General features: G+C 34.0%; 5 protein-coding genes across 5 annotated transcripts in view; all 5 read left to right on the top strand.

Annotated features, from left to right (window-relative positions):
- The window catches only part of LOC311627582 (uncharacterized protein), a gene marked incomplete at both ends in the record, with an annotated part of 31711 nt that extends 29486 nt beyond the window's left edge, over positions 1-2225 (top strand). Inside the window, one exon of the mRNA XM_084894087.1 lies at positions 1267-2225. Coding sequence (XP_084750213.1) covers positions 1267-2225 — 959 coding nt within the window. The remainder of the gene's footprint in view (positions 1-1266) is intronic.
- A 5106-nt stretch (positions 2226-7331) lies between these two features.
- LOC311627581 (olfactory receptor 8H1-like) lies at positions 7332-8264 on the top strand (the record flags this gene model as incomplete). The annotated part of the gene is made up of 1 exon (XM_084894086.1): positions 7332-8264. The coding sequence occupies one exon, from the start codon at positions 7332-7334 to the stop codon at positions 8262-8264; it is 933 nt and encodes a 310-aa protein (XP_084750212.1).
- Positions 8265-13303: 5039 nt separating this feature from the next.
- On the top strand, positions 13304-14272 carry LOC311627580 (olfactory receptor 8H1-like; the record flags this gene model as incomplete). The annotated part of the gene is made up of 1 exon (XM_084894085.1): positions 13304-14272. One exon carries the CDS (start codon positions 13304-13306, stop codon positions 14270-14272), a length of 969 nt encoding a protein of 322 aa, XP_084750211.1.
- A 5685-nt stretch (positions 14273-19957) lies between these two features.
- LOC311627579 (olfactory receptor 8H1-like) lies at positions 19958-20905 on the top strand (the record flags this gene model as incomplete). Its single annotated transcript, XM_084894084.1, has 1 exon — positions 19958-20905. One exon carries the CDS (start codon positions 19958-19960, stop codon positions 20903-20905), a length of 948 nt encoding a protein of 315 aa, XP_084750210.1.
- A 5663-nt stretch (positions 20906-26568) lies between these two features.
- On the top strand, positions 26569-27516 carry LOC311628033 (olfactory receptor 8H1-like; the record flags this gene model as incomplete). Its single annotated transcript, XM_084894907.1, has 1 exon — positions 26569-27516. The coding sequence occupies one exon, from the start codon at positions 26569-26571 to the stop codon at positions 27514-27516; it is 948 nt and encodes a 315-aa protein (XP_084751033.1).

Genomic DNA, 27516 nt, shown 5'->3' with positions numbered 1-27516 from the left:
TATGAGGGTGGGAACAATTTGTAATTTGGTCACTTTTCTTAATCTTTAGCCTATACTGACATTTCATTTCCTATATTAACATCAACATTTGTTATTCAATTTCTAATGGAACAATAAAGAAATCACTATCTTAATTCATTTTTAAATATTCTTTCCTAAAGGAATAATTGTAATTAGTCATAACTGCATATTTATCTGGGGATTACTCACGGGTCAGTAACTAGGTCTTTATATTTCTTATTATTGTGGTAATCTTGTAATGCTGTTCATTTTAAATTTTACCTACTGTCCAAAAAAATAATTTCTCTGCCTCCCAAGTGAAAGAATGAAGCCCAAACCATCATTCTTTATTCCCTGGAGGTAAAGATAGAGTCTTGTGAACTGTATACATATTTTTATATAAATGTAAAAATATAAAGTTTTCAGATGAACTGTAATAATAATCAACAAATGCACATTGACTAGCTAGAAAATGCATTTATTCTAAGAAATGTGTTGCAACATAAAAATATTGTGAAGAAGTATCTGTATGTTTTATAGGTTTGTTTTATTTTATAGGTAAAGACTCTGTTTCCAGAGTAAGATAATCCTATTGGCTACGAAAGACCAATATTAAACCGTTGTTCAGTATGTTTCATACCCCACCTCAGAGTGCCCCTTAACCCCATTCCCAGTGGGCAGTCTCCTCCAAAGCCAGTGGCTCTGGCTATATTCTAAGGATGGCTCTAGAGACTGTGGATGTTAGGGCCTTGCCTTTCATGACATCCCAGTTATAATAAAATATGGAAAATCAGTACAACATGAAGGCATAAGTGAAATATCTTTCTTTAAATGCCACAGTATGGTTTATTCTTACATCTGATATATTTGACTTTAGCTACTATAAATCCAAAACGAGAAGTTTAAAAGAGTTTCACGGGTACCATAGATTAAAATTTCAACTTTGACTATTGTTATGCTTCATAAACTGGATTTTTTTAAACATATTTTAGAATGAAATTCACACAATTTTTTCCCTTCACACTAAGACCAGTATTTTGAATGCATCTTGAAGCTAAAACACTGTTTCATTTTTCAACAGGGGATTTCCTGATGGAACAGGCAAATAAACAGTGATTGAAAAGACCAGAGACTTTCTAGGGGAAAATGTTCTAATAGCTTGAAAAACAGAGCAGAAAAGTCACACAGCTAGTTAGAGACTGTAATTAGCCTGGTGTGTGCAGAATGATTATTCTCAATTTATTCCAATCTTCTTATCATTAACAGATTCCAAGAAAAACACACACATGGCTGATGTTAATTACACATCAGTTACTGAGTTTATCCTTTTGGGGCTGACAGATCATGCTGAGCTGAAAGTGTTCCTCTTCGTGTTGTTTCTGCTCATCTACACCATTTCTTTGGTGGGGAATCTAGGAATGCTCTTTCTAATCTACATAACGCCCAAACTCCAGACACCCATGTATCATTTCCTTAGCTGCCTGTCTTTTGTTGATGCCTGCTACTCATCAGTCTTTGCACCCAAAATGCTGCTGAACTTCTTTGTTGAACAGGAGACCATCTCATTTTCTGCATGCATTGTGCAATACTTTTTATTCGTGTCACTCCTTACCACCGAGGGCTTCTTGCTGGCAGCCATGGCATATGACCGCTACATGGCCATTGCGAACCCTTTACTTTATACGGTGGCTATGACTAAAATAATCTGTGTTGCTCTGGTCATTGGCTCATGTGTAGGAGGGTTAATCAACTCATTGACACACACAATTGGCTTGATGAAGCTGTCTTTCTGTGGACCCAATGTCATCAGCCACTTCTTCTGCGACCTTCCCCCGCTGTTAAAGCTATCGTGTTCTGACACATCCATGAATGAATTGTTGCTTTTAATCTTCTCTGGCATCATTGCCCTGATCACCTTCTTAACTGTGGTGATTTCCTACTTCTTCATTGTCACCGCCATCCTGAGGATCCGCTCAGCAGCAGGTAGACACAGAGCCTTCTCCACGTGTGCCTCCCACCTCACAGCTGTCACTTTATTCTATGGCTCCATCAGTTTCAGTTACATGCAACCAAGCTCCCAATATTCCCTAGAACAAGAAAAAGTGGTGTCTGTCTTTTATACCCTGGTAATTCCTATGCTAAACCCGTTGATTTACAGCCTAAGAAACAAGGAGGTGAAGGATGCTGTCAAAAGGGCTATAGAAATGAAATATTTTCCTTGTTAATTTTATACCAAATGTGCTCTACAATAGTATACAAACAAGTGCTTTGGAGAATGATACGTATATGAATTTATTAAAACTTTGATCCCAAAGGAATCTTAGAGTTTAAGAAGATGTAAGTGGTCAATGTGAATAGGTTATGATAAAACTGATGGTCAGGGGCAATGGTCATAGAAATTAAAATTTGCCAGATCACTCTAGGATGCCTCAAACTAATATGTAGAGGGAAGTTGTAGTTTTGTCCCCAAATACTATTTCTGGTTATTTATCTAAAGGAACCAAATCAATGTGTATTCCATATTGCATTTAAAAAATAAACAAAAAATTATGATTGAAGTAATTGCCCAGCAGCAGAGAAAGTGACCCTATCACTGAAAACTTCCCAGAAAAAAACTTGTTTTTAAGAAAGACATTCCAAGATATGCAAACAGCCCAAGTGCTTAGTAGTAGATGAGTGGATTAAAAAAGCTGTGGCACATTGACACAATGAGATACTATGAAGCTGTAAAAAAAAGAAAGAACTCTTACCCTTTGCAGCATGGATGAACCTGGAGATTATTATGCTAAGTGAAATAGCATACTCAGAGAAAGACAATAACCATATGATCTCATTAATATGTGGCATCAAATGAACAAGATAAATAAACAAAATAGGAACAGAGGCATGAATACCTGAAGTAGACTGCTTGGTGTCAGGGGTGGGGGTAGAAGGGACTGGATAAAAGAAGGTGAAGAGCTTAGTCAAAGAACACATATGCATAGCCCATGAGCATAGGCAACAGTGTGGTGAAGGCCAGTGGAGGAGGGGAGAGGGTTGGTTGGAGGACAGCAAAGGTTGGGGGGGTGGAGAATCAGGGACATCTGCAATAGTGTATCTACAAAAGAAGGAAGAACAACTGTCTTCATGCACCTTCTGATTTTGTGTTTCTCTGCAGCACTTATCACCACTGACATACAGATACTCATTGTTCTTCTGTTACCCTTCCTCCCCACTAGAAAGACACCCTTACTACATAGTCTTTATATTCTTTCAACTTCATGGCCCATCCATTGCACAGGGCCTTTGCACTGACATTCCCCCTGTCTGGACACTTTCTCTCATATACGCACCTACATGACTCTTTCCCTTGTTCAGAATTAGTCCAAATGCCAACTTTTTCTAGAAGCCTACCTTCATTATAATTTTTTATTGTTTCCTTATGCCTCTATTCCAGAACCCCTTCCCCTACAATAATTTACATTTTGTTATTTTTTATTACTTTCACCTTTTACATATATTAATAATTTTTGTATTTTCTGTTTTCTCCTGCTTAGAATTATAATCTATAAAAACTACAATTAATAAGACCAGACTTTCAAGTCAACATTTGAATCTTTCTTTCCTAGAATATGAGACCTTTATACCAGTTGATGAAAATTAATCTGTAGATGTCAATAAATTTATAAAATTTAACTTAAAGGAATCACCTTTTTCTGACTGCAGTGCAGCACAAGTTAAAAGTAATATGTAAAAAAATAAAAATAACTTTTAACTTGAAAATTAAATACATAAAATTCATCTCAAATTATAATTAATTATATTTAAATTTTACAAATTAACTTTCCTATCCATATAATGTATCATAGTGGGAATAATTAATATCACTGTATGTAAGTGAAAAGTACATGGCACTCTGATGAATAATGCAAATAATAAATTCTTATATTACTAAATAGGTAACAAAATGTCAATAAAACAAGCAGTTGGTACTAGGAGCTCAAGAAAAAAAACATTAAATTAAAAATGATATAAACTTAGAAAACAATTAATGAATTAAAATAAATAAATAATTGAGCATCTGTCTCAAAAAGAAAGTAGAGCCATTTCTTTATGAGTTAAAGAAAACAGAAAACATAAAAACAAAAGATAGAATAATCCAGAAGAGAAAGAGAAAAAATATTTAAAAAGTATAGCTAAAAATGTGATGAGTTAAGTAATAAAATTATATCATTATAGTCAAAACACATTAAAAATCTCTGATCAAACTTTGAATCCTGCCACAACAATATGTGACAAAAGTATAGCTTTGCAATCATAAGTAACTGTAATGGGTTCCAATATTTGGAAAATATTAAAAAAAAAAAAAAACTTGATCCTGATAATGTTGCAATCATCATGCCTATTGAGTTGACATTGACATTGAAGATAGCCCCTTATCTCTCTTTTGCCTTTACTCCCAACTATTTACCTTTTGTCAAGTAGTTTTACGCTGGTTTTTAAATTTCCAGTTAAGCCTTTCTTAGCAATACTAAATTTCTTGTGAATAGAAAAATTGCCTGTCCAAAGATTCAATGATATATCACATACATGTAGTTCCTTTATCCTATAACAACAAATTGTGAAATCATGAAGTATAAACAGACATTCCTATAAGAGCTGCTTTTAAATCTAGATGGAAATTGATTTCATTGTCATGAATTAGTACAATATTCAAAAGAAGACTTTAGTCTTTTTCTCACTCTATCCCTTTACAGATTATTTCTTTGCTTCATCTTGGACAAACAATTCTCAATAAAATACTATACCTATTTTCATATTTTAATTTTTCATTCATATTTAAGAAAGCCCCTGACATATTTACATACAGAATACACTAAAATATAAAACAAATTACAGAAATATTGCTACATAGATGAATTAGGTGATTGGGAAGCCTATCCTATTAGAATAGGAAGCCTATAGCATGTTTTCTTGTGCTGCCTTAAAATATTTATCAAAGACTAATGTAACATTGGTCACTGTGCATTGTGAAGTTTTGGTCATTAAGTGAGGATTGGATGCTAAATATATAATGATAAGTATGCAAATCTATAAATGCATAAGTATTATTGAAAGTAAGGAAATGGTAGAAATCTATCAAAATGTTGTAACATTATTGACGTTTTCAATTTGTTCTTTGATATCAGTTGCATTCTAATTTTTTTCTGTTGAACATATTATATTTCAATGACATTATCAGACTTTTATTTATTTATTTATTTATTTATTTTACTTTTATTTTTATTTTTTATTTTTTTAAATAAATCTTTATTGCTCATAGTATTACAAATGTTCCTCATTTCCCCCCCTCCTTTGCTCCCCTCCCCTTTTAAACATAAAAATGTTTCCTTGTGAAAAATGAACTACTCCATCTTTGATGGTTTCAGTCATAGAGTAATTATGTCTCTAGAAATGGTTTCTCCACCAACTCGGTGGAAAATATAGAGCATCACAAAAGAAGACCAAACAAGGGTCCTCATTGTGTGCCATCAAGGGAGAAAGGCAACTATTTCCTCAGAACATGACAGAGCTGCAGTTAGTCCCAGTGTGATTTTTCCTTGGAAACATGCCAAGCAATCTTGCTTGGAACCTGATCTCCAGGGATGCCCCAATGTTGCGTTACCCTCTACCCCCAGTATAAGAGGTGCATTGGGAGAGAGACAAGACATACTTTGCTTCACTAATGTTCACAGCAGATCCCTGTATTCTTTTTAAACATAACTTCCTGGCAAATTTTCATTTCACCAGGACCTTAAAAAAATTTCAGCTGATTTTTTTTTTTTTTTACCTCAGAATAAAATAACATGAATGCACAAAAATTTACAAAGAACTTATCTCAAAGACAAGAATATATTACAGAAAATTTTGACTCAAATGGTATTCATATTTTATTTGTGAAAAAACTTGAAGTTGATAAATTTCTCGTCAGATAAGATTGGAGGAGGGTTTTTGTGGTGTGTTTTTTCTACCGACTTTGGCTCTTGGTAAGTATTACTCTAAAAATTAGAGAGTTTTGGTGAAGATTAGATAAAATGGCAGTATTTTTAGAAAAGTATACTTACACATGGGACTTAGACCTTATCATAAGTAATGCCAGGTTTTATTAAACCAGAAATATACAGCTAATAAAATTATGGTCAACAAGCAGAGTACATGTTTTAAAAGAATAATATTTGAAAGAAATATGATTTTAATATATTCAATTTAGGAAAATATATCTTATAGAAAGAAATATGTGGTCTATAACTTTAATCCCATAATTTTGAAATTTATTTGTGGTTGCTATTAAAACATTTAAAAACATAATGATAATTATTGATGCATTGAAACTGTTTTTTCACCATTGTCTATGATACATTTATCATTTTCTCTCAGGTTTGCTCCTATTATTATTATTAACAGGAATATAATATAATGAACATGTTCTCTGGAATCAATCTTGGTGAAATCACAGAGCCAACATTTAATAGGTCTATTAATTAAGCATGGTGGTCCCTCTTTTGGAAAACAACTGTTTATAACTGTTGATTGTACTGCTCTGTTATTTTTAGATAGTCTCTTATTTTGTAAAAAAATAACTTTGTTTTTTAGCTTGAATAATAGAAAAGATAAAGTTAACTGTCTTACCTGGCAAGCTAGCCATCTCAAGGGGCTGATATACTGATACTGATATTACTTAACATATTCTGCCAAGTGTTTGTTTATCCAAGGTTACAGGTGTCTATGTAGATATGATATGTACTCAAGGTTACCAGCTGCCTTACACAAACAACTAGAAGGAAATACTCCTTCTTGTGTTTGTTCAGAATTTGATAGAGGTAATCTGCTCTGAACCTGTGTGCAATAAAGATGACTCCTAACTAATTGACTGATTAAGGTGTCATGTCCAACTCACTGCTTTACAATACAACACTATGGGAATCTTGCATGACACCACTACACCAGCGGCGCTGATGCAATACAACACTATGCATAAGTTACTTAAACTGTCCATGTCCTTTTACTCATTTAAAAATGTCAATAATAGTAGCAACTATGGTATAATATTCTCATGTACTGTAAATAAATTGATAGATGGAAATATTTAAAACAGTGTAAGAATCACTAAAATTAGGCAATATGTTTGGGATGTTTATTATATTTATGCCTACTTCTATATTTGGGAATCAAATTAAAAGTTTTTCATCATATTCTCTAAACCACTCATTATTAGTTTTTAAAAATATTAAACTATTATACATAACCTTGCTTAAACTAAGTCCTGCCAATGATCACCTTTATTTCTCAACAGTTTGAAAAAGTTGAACACAATGGATGGAAGGAATAGCACAAATGTCTCTCACTTCATCCTTATGGGATTGACAGACTCTGAGGAGATCAAGCTGGTCCTCTTTGTACTATTTCTCCTGATATACCTGACTAGTGTGCTGGGAAATGCAGGGATGATAGTGATAATCCGCCTGGATCTCCAGCTTCACACCCCCATGTATTTTTTCCTCAGCCAGTTGTCATTTCTTGACCTCATTTACTCCAATGTCGTCACTCCTAAAACCTTAGAGAACCTACTGACTTCCACTAAGTACATTTCATACCTGAGCTGCTTTGCCCAGATGTTCTTTTTCATCTTCTTGGGTGCCACTGAATGTTTTCTTCTCTCCTCAATGGCCTATGATCGCTATGTAGCTATCTGCAATCCTCTACGCTACCCAGTCCTTATGTCCAAAGGACTCTGCTACTCCCTCATTTCTGGGTGCTATTTGAAAGGCTTTCTGGATTCCACTATCAATGTGCTTTGCATGAGCAGATTGCATTTCTGTAACTCCAAGGTAATTCATCACTTTTTCTGTGACATTTCCCCAATTCTAGCCCTGTCCTGTACCAACACACAACACATTGAAATTATGATATTCATTTTTGCTGGCTCCACCCTAATGGTATCTGTGATCACAATATGTGTGTCTTATCTGTCCATTCTGTCCACTGTCCTGAAAATCACTTCCACTTCAGGAAAGCAAAAAGCCTTCTCTACATGTGCCTCCCATCTCCTAGGAGTCACCATCTTTTATGGAACTTTGATTTTTACTTATTTAAAACCTCATAAGTCCTACTCTTTGGGGAAGGATCAAGTGGCTTCCGTATTTTATACTATTGTGATCCCCATGCTGAATCCACTCATTTATAGTCTGAGGAATAAAGAAGTGAAAAATGCTCTCATTAGAGTCTTGCAGAAAACAAGTGGGTAGCAGGCGATTAAATAACAGTGTTGCTAAACTGTTAACTTCTCTGTTCTCTCTTTCCTGTTGGATATTTCTTTGGTCTCTTCCAAAACAATGGACTCCTTTCATTGTTTGGGTTTCTACTGAAACACCCTTTATTTAATCAAGTACGATCTGGACATTTCCAGGAACAAGTCTTTTCAAATCAATAATGCAATATACTGATGATGTATCATCGAATTGTATACTTCAAACATATATGATCTAATGCATTGAATTAAAAAATTATAATAAAAGTACTCTTAGAAAACAATACAACAGCCAGCAAGGTAGCCTGTTGCTGTTTGAGGGTTGAAGGCAAGTAGTCAAAAGACTTCTAGTTAAGTGACAAAGGATATAATTATTCAGAGTAAAAGGAATAGCTACAGTTCATATTTACATCAGTTTCTTATACCCACTTAAGTCCCAGGAGTGTGCAGAGGAGGGCATAAATGGATGAAGGCATAAAAAGTGGGCAGCATCATAGGAAAGAACATTGAATATGGGAGACACACTTTGATGGTAAGCAGATTCATGTCTATTCTTTGTCTATAAGAACATTGCCTCATTGCCCACAGTAGCTCAATGCAAAAACAACCTTGATATATAGCTCAAGTAAAAATTATACTTTTTTGAAATTCTCAATGTTTACTTTGTAACATTATATTTGATTTATCTTTCTAAACACATTTTAAATGTTTAAAAGTCATCAGATCAATAGTACCAAGAATAGACCCCAAGGAAAGCAATGGATTTTAATAAGTATGTGTCAATGTAGGTTACTCAGTTGTAAGAAATGCTCCATTCTGGTGTGTGATGCTGATGATGTGGGAGAATATGCATGTTTCTTGGGGGGTGGAGGTGGAGGTATATGTATATGGGAAATCTCTGTACCTTTCTTTTCATTTTGCTGTGAACCTAAAACTGTTCCCCAAAGTAAGGTTTTTAAGCAAAAGCACACACACATAAAATAAAAACTAAGCAATAAAGTACAACCTTCTTTTCAGAATTAAAAGCTTAAATTTTTTACTAATTCAAAAGATTCAGTTAATATTTTCAAACATTTAATTATGAATTATTTTTTTTATTTAATTTATTTTAAAATGCCTTATACATCAATGTCATTTTAAAGTATGATACAGAACAAGAGTAGAGGGTGCCAAAAGTATGAATAGTTATTTGCTTTCAAATTATTGATAGACATAAGGTAATAATGTATTTTGCTGAGCATGTACCATGTGCCAGACAATATTCAAAGAGCTTTAGATGCATAATTATCATAATTTTTCAATTAGGCACTAGCAAAATCTTTATGTGTTTATCTCACATAAAGGAAAGCCATCTTTCTACTTGTTCAGGGAAAGACTTAAGGATGTTCCTGGAATTTTATTTTTATTTTTATCTCATACACCTTATACTCAATCTATCAGCATATGACTGATTCTAAACACAGATCTGACTGGTTACAACTCTTTCTGCCCTACGAATCCCAGATCCCTAACAAGGAACCATCTCCTTACTTCTAGAATTATTGCTGCAGTCTCCTAGCTTGTCTCTGCGTTTTGACCTTATTCCGCTTAAGTCTTTTCTCAGTGTACAGTCATAGTGCTACTGCTAACCACTAAGTTGGTTCACATCACTTCTACAATAAGACTTCAAGACTTCAAATCCAGCAAAACTTCTCCTCACACTAACAATGAAGCCTACCAGCTTTTACAAGAGTCCACTGGTCCAAAATGATCTTATCCTCACTCCTTACCTCCAAGAACCTCTTCCTTATTATTCTATTCTTCATCCTCATTTGGTTTTGAACACATGACTTAAGTCTTCCTGTACACACTAGTCCTGTTACTGCCTGGAATTTCTCCATTCTCTCCTCTTCTTCCTGAAAATAAATGATACAACAATAGCCCTGAAATCCTAAGTAGCTGTAGTGGGCTTTAGTATTGGAAAAATATTAAGAAAAATATGCTCCTGTAAATTTGTAATGACAATGCTTACTGAGGTGGCAATAACATTAAAAATCACTTCTTCTCCCTCTTTTGCCTTATCTCCTAAGGTTACCTTCTATCAAGTAGTTTCATGCTGATTTTTAAATTTCCAGATAAGTCTGTCTTAGTTGCACTAAATTTTTGTGAGTACAAGGATTGCCCTTTCAAAAGTTCATCAATAATATAACACAGGCAAACATTGCTCCTTTATCCATACCAACAAATTATCTTCTGAAATTCTAGAGTATAAATAGACTTCCTTGAAAGTGTTACTTTTTTTAAAATAGATATTTCCTTTAACTTTTAAAATGCATTTTGTTGGTTTCAGAGAGGAGGGAAGAAAGAGAGAGAGAGAAAGAGAGAGGGAGAGAGAGAGAGAGAGAGAGAGAGAGAGAGAGAGAGAGAGAGAGATCAATGAGAAGAGAGAATCATTGACTGACAGCCCACAACCCTGGCATGAGCCCACAACCCTTGATCCGAATAGAACCTGGGACCCTTCAGTCCCCAGGCCAATGATCTATTCCACTGAGCCAAACCAGCTAGGTTTGAAAGAGTTACTTTTACATATGTACAAATTGATTTCATTATCATGAATTAGGTGATTCATAAGAATACTTTAATCTTATTCTCAGTCTATCCCTTTTCAGCTTATTCTTTTGTTTCTTCATTCTGGACAAACAATTTTCAATAAAATATTATACCTCTTTTCATATTTTAATTTTTCATTCATGTTTAATGAGATAATTGACATTTTTATATACAGAATACACCATATTAGTAAAATAAATTGCAGAAATATTGCTACATAGATGAATAAGGTGATTGTCAAACCAGAATGGGAAGCCTGCAGCATGTTTCCTTGTGCTGCCTTAAAATATTTATCAAAGACTAATGTAACATTGGTCACTGTGCATTGTGAAGTTTTGGTCATTAAAGCAAGGATTGGGTTTCTACTGGATGCTAAATATATAATGATAAGTATGCAAATCTATAAATGCACAAGTATTAATGAAGGTAAAAAAATGGTAGAAATATATCAAAATGTTGTAACATTATTGACATTCTCAATTTGTTCTTTGATATCTGTTGCATTCTAATTTTTTTCTGATGAATATATTTTAGTTCAATGACAGTCTCATACTTTTAAACATGAAAATGTTTCCTTGTGAAAAATGAACTACTCCATCTTTGATGGTTTCAATCGTAGTGTAATTAAGTATGTCTCTAGAAAAGGTTTCTCCACCAACTCGGTGGAAAATATAAAGCATCACAAAAGAAGACCAAACAAGGGCCCTCATTGTGAGCCATCAAGGGAGAAAGGCAAGTATTTCCTCAGAACATGACAGAGCTGCAGTTAGTCCCAGTGTGATTTTTCCTTGGAAACATGCCAAGCAATCTTGCTTGGAACCTGATCTCCAGGGATGCCTCAATGTTTCGTTACCCTCTACCCCCAGTATAAGAGGTGCATTGGGAGAGAGACAAGACATTCTTTGCTTCACTTATGCCCACAGCAGATCCCTGATATCCTTTTTAAATATAACTTCCTGGCAAATTTTCATTTCACCAGGACCTTAAAAACATTTCTGCTGATTTTCTTTTTTACCTCAGAATAAAACAACATGAATGCACAAAAATTTACAAAGAAAAGAATATATTACAGAAAATTTTGACTCAAATGGTATTCATATTTTATTTGTGAAAAAACTTGAAGTTGACAAATTTCTCGTCAGATAAGATTGGAGGAGGGTTTTTGTGGTGTGTTTTTTCTACCGACTTTGGCTCTTGGTAAGTATTCCTCTAAAAATTAGGGTGTTTTGGTGAGGATCAGGTAAAATGGGAGTATTTTTAGAAAAGTACACATACACATAGGACTTAGACTTTATCCTAAGTAATGCCAGGTTTTGAAAGATAGAGCTAATAAATTTATGGTCAGCAAGCAAAGTACATGTTTTAAAAATATAATATTTGAAAGGAATATGATTTTAATATATTCAATTTAGGAAAATATATCTTATAGAAAGGAATATGTGGTCTATAATTTTAATCCCATGATTTTGAAATTTATTTGTGGTTACTATTAAAACATTTAAAAACATAATGATAGTTATTGATGCATTGAAACTGTTTTTCACCATTGTCTATGACACATTTAGCATTTTCCCTCAGGTTTGCTCCTATTATTATTAACAGGAATATAATATAATGAGCATGTTCTCTGGAATCAATCTTGGTGAAATCACAGAGCCAACATTTACTAGGTCTATTAATTAAGCATGTTTTGGAAAACAACTGTTTATAACTGCTGATTGAACTACTCTGTTATTTTTAGATAGACTCTTATTTTATAACAAATAACTTTTGTTTTTTAGCTAAATAATAGAAAAGATAAACTCAACTGTCTTACCTTGCAAGCTAGCCATCTCAAGGGGCTGATATACTGATACTGATATTACTTAAAATATTCTGTCAAGTTTTTGTTCATCCAAGGTTACAGGTGTCTATGTAGATAGGATACGTACTCAAGGTTACAAGCTGTCGTACACAAACAACTAGAAGGAAATATTCCTTCTTGTGTTTGTTCAGAATTTGACAGAGGTATTCTGCTCTGAACCTATGTGCAATAAAGATGACTCCTAACTAATTGACTGATTAATGTGTCATGTCCAGCTCACTGATTTGCAGTACAACACTATGAATCAGTTACTTAAACTATCCGTTCCTTTTACTCATTTAAAAATGTCAGTAATAGTAGCACCTGTGGTATAATATTCTCATGTGCTGTAAATAAATTAATATATGGAAATATTTAAAACAATGTAAGACTCACTCAAATTAGGTAATATGTTTGGGATATTTGTTTGTTATATTTATGCCTACTTCTATATTTGGGAATCAAGTTAAAAGTTTTTCATGATATTCTGTAAGTCACTCATTATTAGTTTTTAGAAATATTAAACTTTTGTAAATAACCTTGTTTAAACTAAGTCCTGCCAATGATCACCTTTATTTCTCAACAGTTTGAAAAAGCTGAACACAATGGATGGAAGGAATAGCACAAATGTCTCTCACTTCATCCTTATGGGATTGACAGACTCTGAGGAGATCAAGCTGGTCCTCTTTGTACTATTTCTCCTGATATACCTGACTAGTGTGCTGGGAAATGCAGGGATGATATTGATAATCCGCCTGGATCTCCAGCTTCAAAACCCCATGTATTTTTTCCTCAGCCACTTGTCATTTCTTGACCTCATTTACTCCAATGTCGTCACTCCTAAAACCTTAGAGAACCTACTGACTTCCACTAAGTACATTTCATACCTGAGCTGCTTTGCCCAGATGTTCTTTTTCATCTTCTTGGGTACCACTGAATGTTTTCTTCTCTCCTCAATGGCCTATGATCGCTATGTAGCTATCTGCAATCCTCTACAGTACCCAGTCCTTATGTCCAAAGGACTCTGCTACTCCCTCATTTCTGGGTGCTATTTGAAAGGCTTTCTGGACTCCACTATCAATGTGCTTTGCATGAGCAGACTGCATTTCTGTGACTCCAATGAAATCCATCACTTTTTCTGTGACACTTCCCCAATTCTAGCCCTGTCCTGTACCAACACACAACACATTGAAATTATGATATTCATTTTTGCTGGCTCCACCCTAATGGTATCTGTTATCATAATATGTGTGTCTTATCTGTCCATTCTGTCCACTGTCCTAAAAATCACTTCCACTTCAGGAAAGCAAAAAGCCTTCTCTACATGTTCCTCTCATCTCCTAGGAGTCACCATCTTTTATGGAACTTTGATTTTTACTTATTTAAAACCTCATAAGTCCTACTCTTTGGGGAAGGATCAAATGGCTTCCATATTTTATACTATTGTGATCCCCATGCTGAATCCACTCATATATAGTCTGAGGAATAAAGAAGTGAAAAATGCTCTCATTAGAGTCTTGCAGAAAACAAGTGGGCTGCAGGCTATTAAAGTAACAGTGTTGCTAAATTGTTAACTTCTCTCTTTCCTGTTGGGCATTTTTTTGGTCTCTTCCAAAACAATAAACTCCTTTCATTGTTTGGGTTTCTACTGAAACACCCTTCATTTAATCAAGTATAATCTGGACATTTCCAGGAACATGTCTTTTCAAATCCACAATGCAATCTACTGATGATGTATCATTGAATTGTATATTTAAAACGTATATAATCTAATTAAGCATTGAAACTCTAATGCATTGAATTACAAAATTATAATAAAAGAACTCTTAGAAAATAATACCCAACCAGCAAGATAGCCTGTTGCTGTTTGAGAGATGAAGGCAGAAGTCACAAGACTTCTAGTTAAGTGACAAAGGGCATTATTATTCAGAGCAAAAGCAATAGCTACAGTTTCTCATACCCTCCAAAGTCCCAGGAGTGTGAAAGAGGTGCACATAGATGGATGAAGGAATTTAAAGTGGGCAGTGTCATAGGAAAGAACAATTGAGTATGGGTGACACACTTTGATGGTAAGCAGATTCATGTCTATTCTTTGTCTATTGGAACATTACCTTATTGCTCACAGTAGCTCAATGCAAAAATAACCTTGATATATAGCTCAAGTAAAATTTTTTTTTAATTTTCAGGGTTTACTTTGTAACATTATATTTGATTTCTCTTTTTAAACACATTTTAAATCTTTAAAAGTCATCAAGTCAACAGTACCAAGATTAGACCTCAACGAAAGCTATGGATTTGAATAAGTATGTGTCAATGTAGGTTACTCAGTTGTAAGAAATGCTCCATTCTGGTGTGTGATGTTGATGATGTGGGAGAATATGCATGTTTGTTGGGAGGCATGGAGGTGTATGTATAAGTGAAATCTCTGTACCTTTCTTTTCATTTTGCTGTGATCCTAAAACTTCTCTAAAAAAATAAAGTTTTTAAACAAAAGCACAGACACATAACATAAAAACTACAACCTCCTTTTCAGAGTTAAAAGCTTAATTTTTTTTACTAATTTGAAAGATTCAGTTAATATTTTAAATCCATTAATTATACATTATTTTCCGTTATTTAATTTATTTTAAAATGTCTTATACATCAATACCATTCTAAAGTATGACTTCTTTTTGATTTAATATTCACTTGGTCTATACTGTACTCTAAATTTTCAGCTATTTCTATTTTCATTAATCCTCAGTTGATGATACTTATTAATTTTATAGAGAGAAAGAGAGAAAAGCATCCATGTGAGAGAGAAACATTGTTCAGTTGACTCTTGTACAAGCCTGGACCAAGATTGAACCCACAACCTAGGCATGTGCCCTGAGGGAGAATGGAACCAAAGAACATTTCCATGAACATTTCCAGCTGAGTCCCATTGACTAGGGCACTATTTGTTTCTGTTTGCAATGAGATATAAGTATTTCATGAGCATTTATTATTTAACACTATGCCTTTCTGGGTCATCTCTCATCTTGTGTAAGTATTTTGTCATTTCATATATTTATGGGCTCTTGTCATTTTCCAGGTATTTTTTTTTATAAACTATGTTTTCACCTTTCATTTATGTCTAGTTCTATGAGTAGGAAATGTATCTTCTTGAAATATGTTGGCCAAAATATGTTGGCACCAGCCCTGCTGGTGTGGATCGGTGGTTCAGTGTCAACTCACAAACCAGAAGGACAAGGTTCAGTTTGAGGTCAGGGCACATATTGGGTTGTAGACTAGATCCCCAGGATGGGGTGTGCAGAAGGCAGCAAATCAATAATCATCAATGTTTCTCTCTCTCTTTCCTCTTCTTTTCTGTTTGAAATCAATAAAAGTATATTAATAAAAAATGCTCAACAAATTTCATGAGTTGTAAATACTAGTAATAGTAGCACTTAAGTTGAGTAAATCTTAATTTAAATTAAGTTTAATTTATCCTCTTTACAATACAGTTTAAAAACTATATATATATTATATGTATGCAATAACATTATATATATAATTTATATATAAGTAACGTTATATATATATACATATATATATATATAAAATGTTATTGCATACATGTAAAATATTCTACAGGCAACATGGAATATTTAGACTATTCACATTTACCATGTAATTTCCTTGTTAAATTAGTGTATATCATATTTTATGTAAGATGCAGTCTGAAGTAATTTTAGATATAATCATCCTGCTTATGATGTCACACCAGACTTTTTAAGATATTTAAAAAATATATGACACAGAACAAGAGTAGAGGGTGCCAAAAGTATGAATAGTTATTTGTTTTCAAATATTTGATAGACACAAGGTAATAATATATTTACTGAGCATGTACCATGTGCCAGACAATATTCAAAGGGCTTTAGATGTATAATTACCATAATTTTTTAATTAGCAAAATCCATATGTTTATCTTACATAAAGGAAAGCCATCTTTCTACTTGCTCAGGCAAAGACTTAAGAATGTTCCTGATATTTTATTTTTATTTCATACACCTTATTCTCAATCTATCAGGATATGAAATTGATTCTAAACACAGATCTGACTGGTTACAACACTTTCTGCCCTACGAATCCCATATCCCTAACAAGGAACCATCCTCTTAGTTTTAGGATGATTGCTGCAGTCTCCTAGCTTGTCTCGGCGTTTTGGCCTTATTCCACTTAAGTCTATTCTCTGTGTAACAGCCATAAGTGCTACTTTAATCTTATTCTAAGTATATTCTCTGTGTAACAGCCATAGTGCTACTGCTCAACAGTAAGTTGGTTCGCATCATTTCTACAAGACTTCAAGACTGCAAATCCTGCAAAACTTCTCCTCACACTAAGAACAAAGCCTACCAGCTTTTACAAGAGTCCACTGGTCCAAAATGATCTTATCCCCACTCCTTTCCTCCAAGAACCTCTTCCTTATTATTCTATTCTTCATCCTCATTTGGTTTTGAACACATGACTTCTTAAGTCTTCCTGTACACACTAGTCCTGTTACTGCCTGGAATTTCTCCATTCTCTCCTCTTCTTTCTGACAATAAATGATACAACAATAGCCCTGAAATCCTAAGTAGCTGTAGTGGGCTTTAGAATTGGGAAAATATTAAGAAAAATATGCTCCTGTTAATTTGTAATGACAATGCCTATTGAGGTGGCATTAATATTGAAAATAATTTCTTGTCCCTCTTTTGCCTTATCTCCTAAGGTTACCTTCTATCAAGTAGTTTCATGCTGGTTTTTAAATTTCCAGATAAGTCTGTCTTAGCTGCACTAAATTTTTGTGAGTACAAGGATTGCCCTTTCAAAAGTTCGTCAATAATATAACACAGGCAAACACAGCTCCTTTATCCATACCAACAAATTATCTTCTGAAATTCGAGAGTATAAATGGACTTCCTTGAAAGTGTTACTTTTTAAAAAAAAATAGATATTTCCTTTTCCTTTAACTTTTAAAATACATTTTGTTGATTTCAGAGAGGAGGGAAGAGGGAGAGAGAGAGAGAGAGAGAGAGAGAGAGAGAGAGAGAGAGAGAGAGATCAATGAGGAGAGAGAATCACTGATTGGCATCCCACAACCCTGGGATGAGCCCACAACCCTTGATCCGAATAGAACCTGGGACCCTTCAGTCCCCAGGCCAATGCTCTATTCCACTGAGCCAAACCAGCTAGGTTTGAAGGAGTTACTTTTACATATGTACAAATTGATTTCATTATCATGAATTAGGTGATTCATAAGAATACTTTAATCTTATTCTCAGTCTATCCCTTTTCAGATTATTCTTTTGTTTCTTTATCCTGGACAAACAATTTTCAATAAAATATTATACCTCTTTTCATACTTTAATTTTTCATTCATGTTTAATGAGATAATTGGCATTTTTATATACAGAGTACACCACATTAGTAAAATAAATTGCAGAAATATTGCTACATAGATGAAAAAGGTGATTGTCAAACCAGAATGGGAAGCCTGCAGCATGTTTTCCTGTGCTGCCTTAAAATATTTATCAAAGACTAATGTAACATTGGTCACTGTGCATTGTGAAGTTTTGGTCATTAAGTGAGGATTGGATGCTAAATATATAATGATAAGTATGCAAATCTATAAATGCACAAGTATTAATGAAGGTAAAAGATGGTAGAAATCTATCAAAATGTTGTAACATTATTGACATTCTCAATTTGTTCTTTGATATCTGTTGCATTCTAATTTTTTTCTGATGAATATATTTTAGTTCAATGACAGTCTCATACTTTTAAACATGAAAATGTTTCCTTGTGAAAAATGAACTACTCCATCTTTGATGGTTTCAGTTATAGAGTAATTATGTCTCTAGAAATGGTTTCTCCACTAACTCGGTGGAAAATATAAAGCATCACAAAAGAAGACCAAACAAGGGCCCTCATTGTGAGCCATCAAGGGAGAAAGGCAACTATTTTCTCAGAACATAACAGAGCTGCAGTTAGTCCCAGTGTGATTTTTCCTTGGAAACATGCCAAGCAATCTTGCTTGGAACCTGATCTCCAGGGATGCCTCAATGTTGTGCTACCCTCTATCCCCAGTATAAGAGGTGCATTGGGAAAGGGACAAGACATACTTTGCTTCACTCATGCCCACAGCAGATCCCTGATATTCTTTTTAAACATAACTTCCTGGCAAATTTTTGTATTGCACCAGAAAATTTAGGCTGATTTTCCTTAACCTCCAAATCAAAAAATAAATGCCTAAAAAATTACAAATAACTTATCTCAAAGAAAAGAATATATTATAGAAGTTTTTGACTCAAATGGTATTTATATTTTATTTGTGAAAAAAACTTGAAGTTGACAAATTTCTAGACAGATAAGATTGGAGGAGGGGTTTAGTGGTGTATTTTTTTCCACAGACTTTGGCTCTTGGTAAGTATTCCTCTGAAAATTAGAGTGTTTTGGTGAGGATCAAATAAAATGGGAGTATTTTTAGAAAAGTATACTTACCTTAGGACTTAAACCTTGCCCTAAATAATGCTAGGTTTTGTAACCAGAAGAATAGAGTTGATGGATTTATGGTTTATAAGCAAGCTGTATGTTTTAGAAATATAATTTTTGGAAGAAGTCTGATTTTGAATGGTCAACTTAGTAAAACATATCTTGGAAATTAATAATTTTATGTGGTATATAATTTTAATCTCCTAAATTTAAAATTTGTTTGTGGTTAATAATTAATAATTCTCAAAACAAAAGGACAGTAAGTGGTGCATTGAAATTGTTTTTCTATCATCGTGTATGACACATTTAGCATTTTTCCTCAGGTTTGCTCAAATTAGAAATAGTAATATAGTATAACAAGCATGTTCTCTTGAGTTTACCAATCTTGGTGCAGTGACAGACCAACATTTAATATCTCTATTCTAAACAAGTGACCTAAACTGCTTGTGCCCTTTTTTATTTAGAAAAATGTGGGTAATAGTCACAACTATAATTTAATATTTCACATGGAGTAAATAAAACAGTAGATAAAAAGCTCATTCTTATTATGCAATATGCAATTTATTTTATTATACTAAGCCCAAGGGATATTTTATGCCTATTTCTATATTTGAAAATCAAACTCAAATTTTTCATCAAATTCTGAAAACCACTCATTATTATCAATTTATGGAAATATTAAAGTAATATAAATAACATCTTGAATTCATTTCTACCAAGTATCACACTTATTTCTCAACAGTTTGAAGCAGTTGAACAAAATGGATGGGAGGAATAGCACAAATGTGTCTCACTTCATCCTTATGGGATTAACAGACTCTGAGGAGATCCAGCTGGTCCTCTTTGTACTATTTCTCCTGATATACCTGACTAGTGTGCTGGGAAATGCAGGGATGATAGTGATAATCCGCCTGGATCTCCAGCTTCACACCCCCATGTATTTTTTCCTCAGCCACCTTTCATTTATTGACCTCATTTACTCCAATGTTGTCACTCCTAAAACCTTAGAGAACCTACTGACTTCCACTAAGTACATTTCATACCTGAGCTGCTTTGCCCAGATGTTCTTTTTCATCTTCTTGGGTACCACTGAATGTTTACTTCTCTCCTCAATGGCCTATGATCGCTATGTAGCTATCTGCAATCCTCTACAGTACCCAGTCCTTATGTCCAAAGGACTCTGCTACTCCCTCATTTCTGGGTGCTATTTGAAAGGCTTTCTGGACTCCATTATCAATGTGCTTTGCATGAGCACACTGCATTTCTGTGACTCCAATGTAATCCATCACTTTTTCTGTGACACTTCCCCAATTCTAGCCCTGTCCTGTACTGACACTCAAGTCATTGAAATCATGATAGTTATTTTTGCTGGCTCCACCCTAATGGTATCTGTTATCACGATATGTGTGTCTTATCTGTCCATTCTGTCCACTGTCCTGAAAATCACTTCCACTTCAGGAAAGCAAAAAGCCTTCTCTACATGTGCCTCCCATCTCCTAGGAGTCACCATCTTTTATGGAACTACGATTTTTACTTATTTAAAGCCTCACAAGTCCTACTCTTTGGGGAAGGATCAAGTGGCTTCCGTATTTTATACTATTGTGATCCCCATGTTGAATCCACTCATTTATAGTCTGAGGAATAAAGAAGTGAAAAATGCTCTCATTAGAGTTTTGCAGAAAACAAGTGGGATTCAGGTGATGAAATAACAGTGTTGCTAAACTGTTAGCTTCTCTTTCCTGTTGGACATTTCTTGGTCTCTTCAAACACAATGAACTCCTTTCATTGTTTGGGTTTCTGTCTTTACTTAATCAAGTATAATCTGGACATTTTCATGAACATGTCTTTTCAAATCCACAATGCAATCTACTGATGATGTATCATTGAATTGTATACTTCAAATATATACAATCTAATTAAGCATAGTCACTCTAATGCATTTAATTACAAAATTATAATAAAAGAACTTAGAAAACAATACCCAACCAGCAAGATAGCCTGTTGCTGTTTGAGAGATGAAGGCAGAAGTCACAAGACTTCTAGTTAAGTGACAAAGGATATAATTATTCAGAGTAAAAGCAATAGCTACAGTTCATATTTTCATCAGTTTCTCATACTCACCTAAGTCCCAGGAGTGTGCAGAGGTGGGCATAGATGGATGAAGGCATATAAAGAGGGCAGCGTCATAGGAAAGAACAGTTGAGGATGGGAGACACCCTTTGATGGTAAGCAAATTCATGTCTATTCTTTGTCTATAGGAAATTACCTTATTGCCCACAGTAGCTCAATGCAAAAACAACCTTGATATATAGCTCAAGTAAAAATTATACTTTTTTGAAATTTTCAATATTTACTTTGTAGCATTATATTTGATTTCTCTTTTAAACACATTTTAAAAGTTAAAAAGTCATCAAATCAATAGTACCAAGAATAGACCTCAATGAAAGCTATGGATTTCAATAAGTATGTGTCAATGTAGGTTACTCAGTTGTAAGAAATGCTCCATTCTGGTGTGTGATGTTGGTGATGTGGGAGAATATTCATGTTTGTTGGGAGGGGGGAGGTGGAGGTGTATATATATATATAAGTGAAATCTCTGTACCTTTCTTTTCATTTTGCTGTGAACCTAAAACTGCTCTAAAAAAAATAAAGCTTTTAAACAAAAGCACAAACACATAAAATAAAAAGTAAGAAATATAGCGCAACCACCTTTTTGGAGATAAAAGTTTAATTTTTTTTTACTAATTTAAAAAATTTAGTTAATATTTTCAAACATTTATTTATGCATTATTTTCCGTTATTTTATTTATTTTAAAATGCCTTATATATCAATGTCATTTTAAAGTATGAGTTCTTTTTGCTTTAATATTCACTTGGTCTATACTGTACTCTAAATTTTCAGCTATTTCTATTTTTGTTAATCCTTAGTTGATGACACTTATTAATTTTATAGAGAGAAAGAGAGAGAAGCATCCATATGAGAGAGAAACATTGCTCAGTTGACTCTTGTACAAGCCTGGACCAAGATTGAACCCACAACCTAGGCATGTGCCCTGAGGGAGAATGGAATCAAAGAACATTTCCATGTACTGGCAATGCCCCTGCCAGCTGAGTCCCATTGACTAGGGCACTATTTGTTTCTGTTTGCAATGAGATATAAGTATTTCATGAGCATTTATTATTTAACAATATGCCTTTCTGGGTCATCTCTCATCTTGTGTAAGTATTTTGTCATTTCATATATTTATGGGCTCTTGTCATTTTCCAGGTATTTTTTTATTAACTATGTTTTCACCTTTCATTTATGTCTATTTCTACGACTAGGTAATGTATCTTCTTGAAATATGTTGGCCAAAATATGTTGGCACCAGCCCTGCTGGTGTGGATCAGTGGTTGAGTGTCAACTCAGGAACCAGGAAGACAAGGTTCAGTTTGAGGTCAGGGCACATATTGGGTTGTAGGCTAGATCCCCAGGATGGGGTGTGCAGAAGGCAGCAGATCAATGATCATCAATGTTTCTATCCCTCTTTCCCTCTCCCTTTCTGTCTGAAATCAATAAAAGTATATTAATTTTCAAAATTCTCAGCAAATTTCCTGAGTTGTAGATACTAGTAACACTTAAGTTGAGTAAATCTTAATTTAAATTAAGATCATTTTATCCTCTTTACAATACAGTTTAAAAACCCTCTCTCTCTCTCTCTCTCTCTCTCTCTCTCTATATATATATATATATATATATATATATATATATATTTACAAATGCATATATACTGTTATTACATACATGTAAAATAGTGCACAGAAAACATGGAATATTTAGACTATTTACATTTGCACTGTAATTTCCTTGTTAAATTAGTGCATATCATATTTTATGTATGATGCAGTCTGAAGTAATTTAAGATAAATCATCCTGCTTATGATGTCATGCCAGAAGACTATTTAAAAAATATATGATACAGAACAAGAATAGAGGGTGCCAAAAGTATGAATAGTTATTTGTTTTCAAATAATTGATAGATATAAGGTAATGATATATTTACTAAGCACATATCATGTGCCAGACAATATTCAAAGGGCTTTAGATGTATAATTACCATAATTTTTTCAATTAAGCACTAGCAAAATCCATATGTTTATCTCACATAAAGGAAAGCCATCTTTCTACTTGTTCAGGCAAAGACTTAAGGATGTTCCTGGAATTTTATTTTTGTCTCATACACCTTATACTCAATCTATCAGGATATGACATTGATTTTATACACAGATCTGACTGGTTACAACACTTTCTGCCCTACCAATCCCACATCCCTACCAAGGAACCATCCCCTTAGTTCTAGGATTATTGCTGCAGTCTCCTAGCTTGTCTCTGCGTTTTGACCTTATTCCGCTTAAGTCTTTTCTCAGTGTAACAGTCTAACCACTAAGTTGGTTCACATCACTTCTACAATAAGACTTCAAGACTTCAAATCCAGCAAAACTTCTCCTCACACTAACAATGAAGCCTACCAGCTTTTACAAGAGTCCACTGGTTCAAAATGATCTTATCCCCACTCCTTTCCTCCAAGAATTTCTTCCTTATTATTCTATTCTTCATCCTCATTTGGTTTGAACACATGACTTCTTAAGTCTTCCTGTACACACTAGTCCTGTTACTGCCTGGAATTTCTCCATTCTCTCCTCTTCTTCCTGACAATAAATAATACAACAATAGCCCTGAAATCCTAAGTAGCTGTAGTGGGCTTTAGTATTGGGAAAATATTAAGAAAAATATGCTCCTGTTAATTTGTAATGACAATGCCTATTGAGGTAGCATTAACATTAAAAATAACTTCTTGTCCCTCTTTTGCCTTATTTCCTAAGGTTACCTTCTATCAAGTAGTTTCATGCTGGTTTTTAAATTTCCAGATAAGTCTGTCTTAGCTGCACTAAATTTTTGTGAGTACAAGGATTGCCCTTTCAAAAGTTCATCAATAATATAACACAGACAAACATAGCTCTTTTATCCATACCAACAAATTATCTTCTGAAATTCTGGAGAATAAATGGATTTCCTTGAAAGTGTTAATTTTTAAATAGATTTTTTCTTTAACTTTGAAAATACATTTTTTGTTGATTTCAGAGAGGAGGGAAGAGAGAGAGAGAGAGAGAGAGAGAGAGAGAGAGAGAGAGAGAGAGAGATCAATGAGGAGAGAGAATCATTGATTGGCAGCCCACAACCCTGGCATGAGCCCACAACCCTTGATCAGAATAGAACCTGGGACCCTTCAGTCCCCAGGCCAATGCTCTATTCCACTGAGCCAAACCAGCTAGGTTTGAAAGAGTTACTCTTACATCTGTGTAAATTGATTTCATTATCATGAATTAGGTGATTCATAAGAATATTTTAATCTTATTCTCAGTCTATCCCTTTTCAGATTATTCTTTTGTTTCTTCATCCTGGACAAACAATTCTCAATAAAATATTATACCTCTTTTCATATTTAAATTTTTCATTCATCTTTAATGAAATACTTGACATTTTTATATACAGAGTACACCACAATAGTAAAATAAATAGCAGAAATATTGCTACATAGATGAATTAGGTGATTGTCAAACCAGAATGGAAGCCTTTACCATGTTTTCTTGTGCTGCCTTAAAATATTTATCAAAGACTAATGTAACATTGGTCATAGTGCTTTGTGAAATTTTGGTCATTAAGTGAGGATTGGATGCTAAAAATACAGTATAATAATAAGTATGCAAGTCTATAAATGCACAAATAAGTATTAATGAAGGTAAGAAAATCATAGAAATTCATCAAAATATGGTAACATTGACATTGTCAATTTGTACTTTGATTTCTGTTGCATTCTAATTTTTTTCTAATGAGCATATTTCATTTCAATGATTGTATCACACTTTTAAACATAAAAATGTTTCCTTGTGAAAAAATGAACTACTCCATCTTTGATGGTTTCAATCGTAGCGTAATTAAGTATGTCTCTAGAAAAGGTTTCTCCACCAAATCGTTGGCAAATATAAAGCATCACAAAAGAAGATCAAACAAGGGTCCTCATTGTGTGCCATCAAGGGAGAAAGGCAAGTATTTCCTCAGAACATGACAGAGCTGCAGTTAGTCCCAGTGTGATTTTTCCTTGGAAACATGCCAAGCAATCTTGCTTGGAACCTGATCTCCAGGGATGCCTCAATGTTGCGTTACCCTCTACCCCCAGTATAAGAGGTGCACTGGGAGAGAGACAAGACATACTTTGCTTCACTCATGCCCACAGCAGATCCCTGATATTCCTTTTAAACATAACTTCCTGGCAAATTTTTGTATTGCACCCGAAAATTTCTGCTGATTTTTTTTAACCTCGGAATAAAAAAATAAATGCATAAAAAATTTACAAAGAACTTATCTCAAAGAAAAGAATATATTTCAGAAATTTTTGACTCAAATGGTATTTATGTTTTATTTGTGAAAAAACTTGACGTTGACAAATTTCTAGACAGATAAGATTGAAGGAGGGGTTCTGTGGTGTGTTTTTTCTGCCGACTTTGGCTCTTGGTAAGTATTACTCTGAAAATTAGTTTGGGTGAAGATCAGATAAAATGTTAATATTTTTAGAAAAGTGTACATACACATAGGACTTAGACCTTGCCTTAAGTAATGCCAGGTTTTGTAACCAGAAATATAGAGCTGATGGATTTATGGTTTACAAGCAAGCTGTATGTTTTAGAATACAATTTTTGGAAGAAATCTGATTTTGAATGGTCAATTTAGTAAAACATATCTTTTGGAAATTATTATTTTATGTGGTCTATAATTTTAGTCCCCTAAATTTAAAATTTGTGGTTAATAATTAATAATTCTCAAAACAAAAGGACAGTAAGTGATGCATTGAAATTGTTTTTCTATCATTGTGTATGACACATTTAGCCTTTTTCCTCAGGTTTGCTCAAATTAGAAATAGTAATATAGTACAACAAGCATGTTCTCTTGAGTTTATCTATCTTGGTGCAATAACAGGCCAACATTTAATATCTCTGTTCTAAACAAGTGACTTAAATTGCTTGTGTCCTTTTTTATTTAAAAAATGTGGGTAATAGTGACACCTATTGATTAATATTTTCACATGGAGTAGATAAAACAATGTAAAGCTCATTCTTATTATGCAATATGCTATTTATTTTATTATACTAAGCCCAAGGGATATTTTATGCCTATTTCTATATTTGAAAATCAAACTCAATTTTTTCATCAAATTCTGCAAACCACTCATTATTATCAATTTTTGGAAATATTAAACTAATATAAATAACATCTTGAATTCATTTCTACCAAGTATCACACTTATTTCTCAACAGTTTGAAGCAGTTGAACAAAATGGATGGGAGGAATAGCACAAATGTGTCTCACTTCATCCTTATGGGATTGACAGACTCTGAGGAGATCCAGCTGGTCCTCTTTGTACTATTTCTCCTAATATACCTGACAAGTGTGCTGGGAAATGCAGGGATGATATTGTTAATCCGCCTGGATCTCCAGCTTCACACCCCCATGTATTTTTTCCTCAGCCACCTTTCATTTATTGACCTCATTTATTCCAATATCATCACTCCTAAAACCTTAGAGAACTTATTGACTTCCACTAAGTACATTTCATACCTGAGCTGCTTCACCCAGATGTACTTTTTTACCTTTTTGGGTTCCACTGAATGTTTTCTTCTCTCCTCAATGGCCTATGATCGCTATGTAGCTATCTGCAATCCTCTACAGTACCCAGTCCTTATGTCCAAAGGACTCTGCTGCTCCCTGGCCTTTGGGTCCTATTTTCTTGGCTTTATTAATTCTATTATCAATGCGCTTTGCATGAGCACACTGCATTTCTGTGACTCCAATGTAATCCATCACTTTTTCTGTGACACTTCCCCAATTCTAGCCCTGTCCTGTACTGACACTCAAGACATTGAAATCATAATATTCATTTTTGCTGGCTCCACTTTAATGGTATCTGTTATCACGATATGTGTGTCTTATCTGTCCATTCTGTCCACTGTCCTGAAAATCACTTCCACTTCAGGAAAGCAAAAAGCCTTCTCTACATGTTCCTCGCATCTCCTGGGAGTCACCATCTTTTATGGTACTATGATTTTTACTTATTTAAAACCTCGTAAGTCCTATGCCTTGGGAAAGGATCAAGTGGCTTCTGTTTTTTATGCTATTGTGATCCCCATGCTGAACCCACTCATTTATAGTCTGAGGAATAAAGAAGTGAAAAATGCTCTCATTAGAGTTATGCAGAAGACAAAGGGCTTCAGGCTATTAAAATAA

This window comes from Pipistrellus hanaki (assembly GCF_964339955.1).
Source record: "Pipistrellus hanaki genome assembly, chromosome: 9".
Lineage (NCBI taxonomy): Eukaryota > Metazoa > Chordata > Mammalia > Chiroptera > Vespertilionidae > Pipistrellus > Pipistrellus hanaki.
Note: the sequence above shows the minus strand (reverse complement) of the source record. Positions and strands in the feature narration are given on the sequence as shown.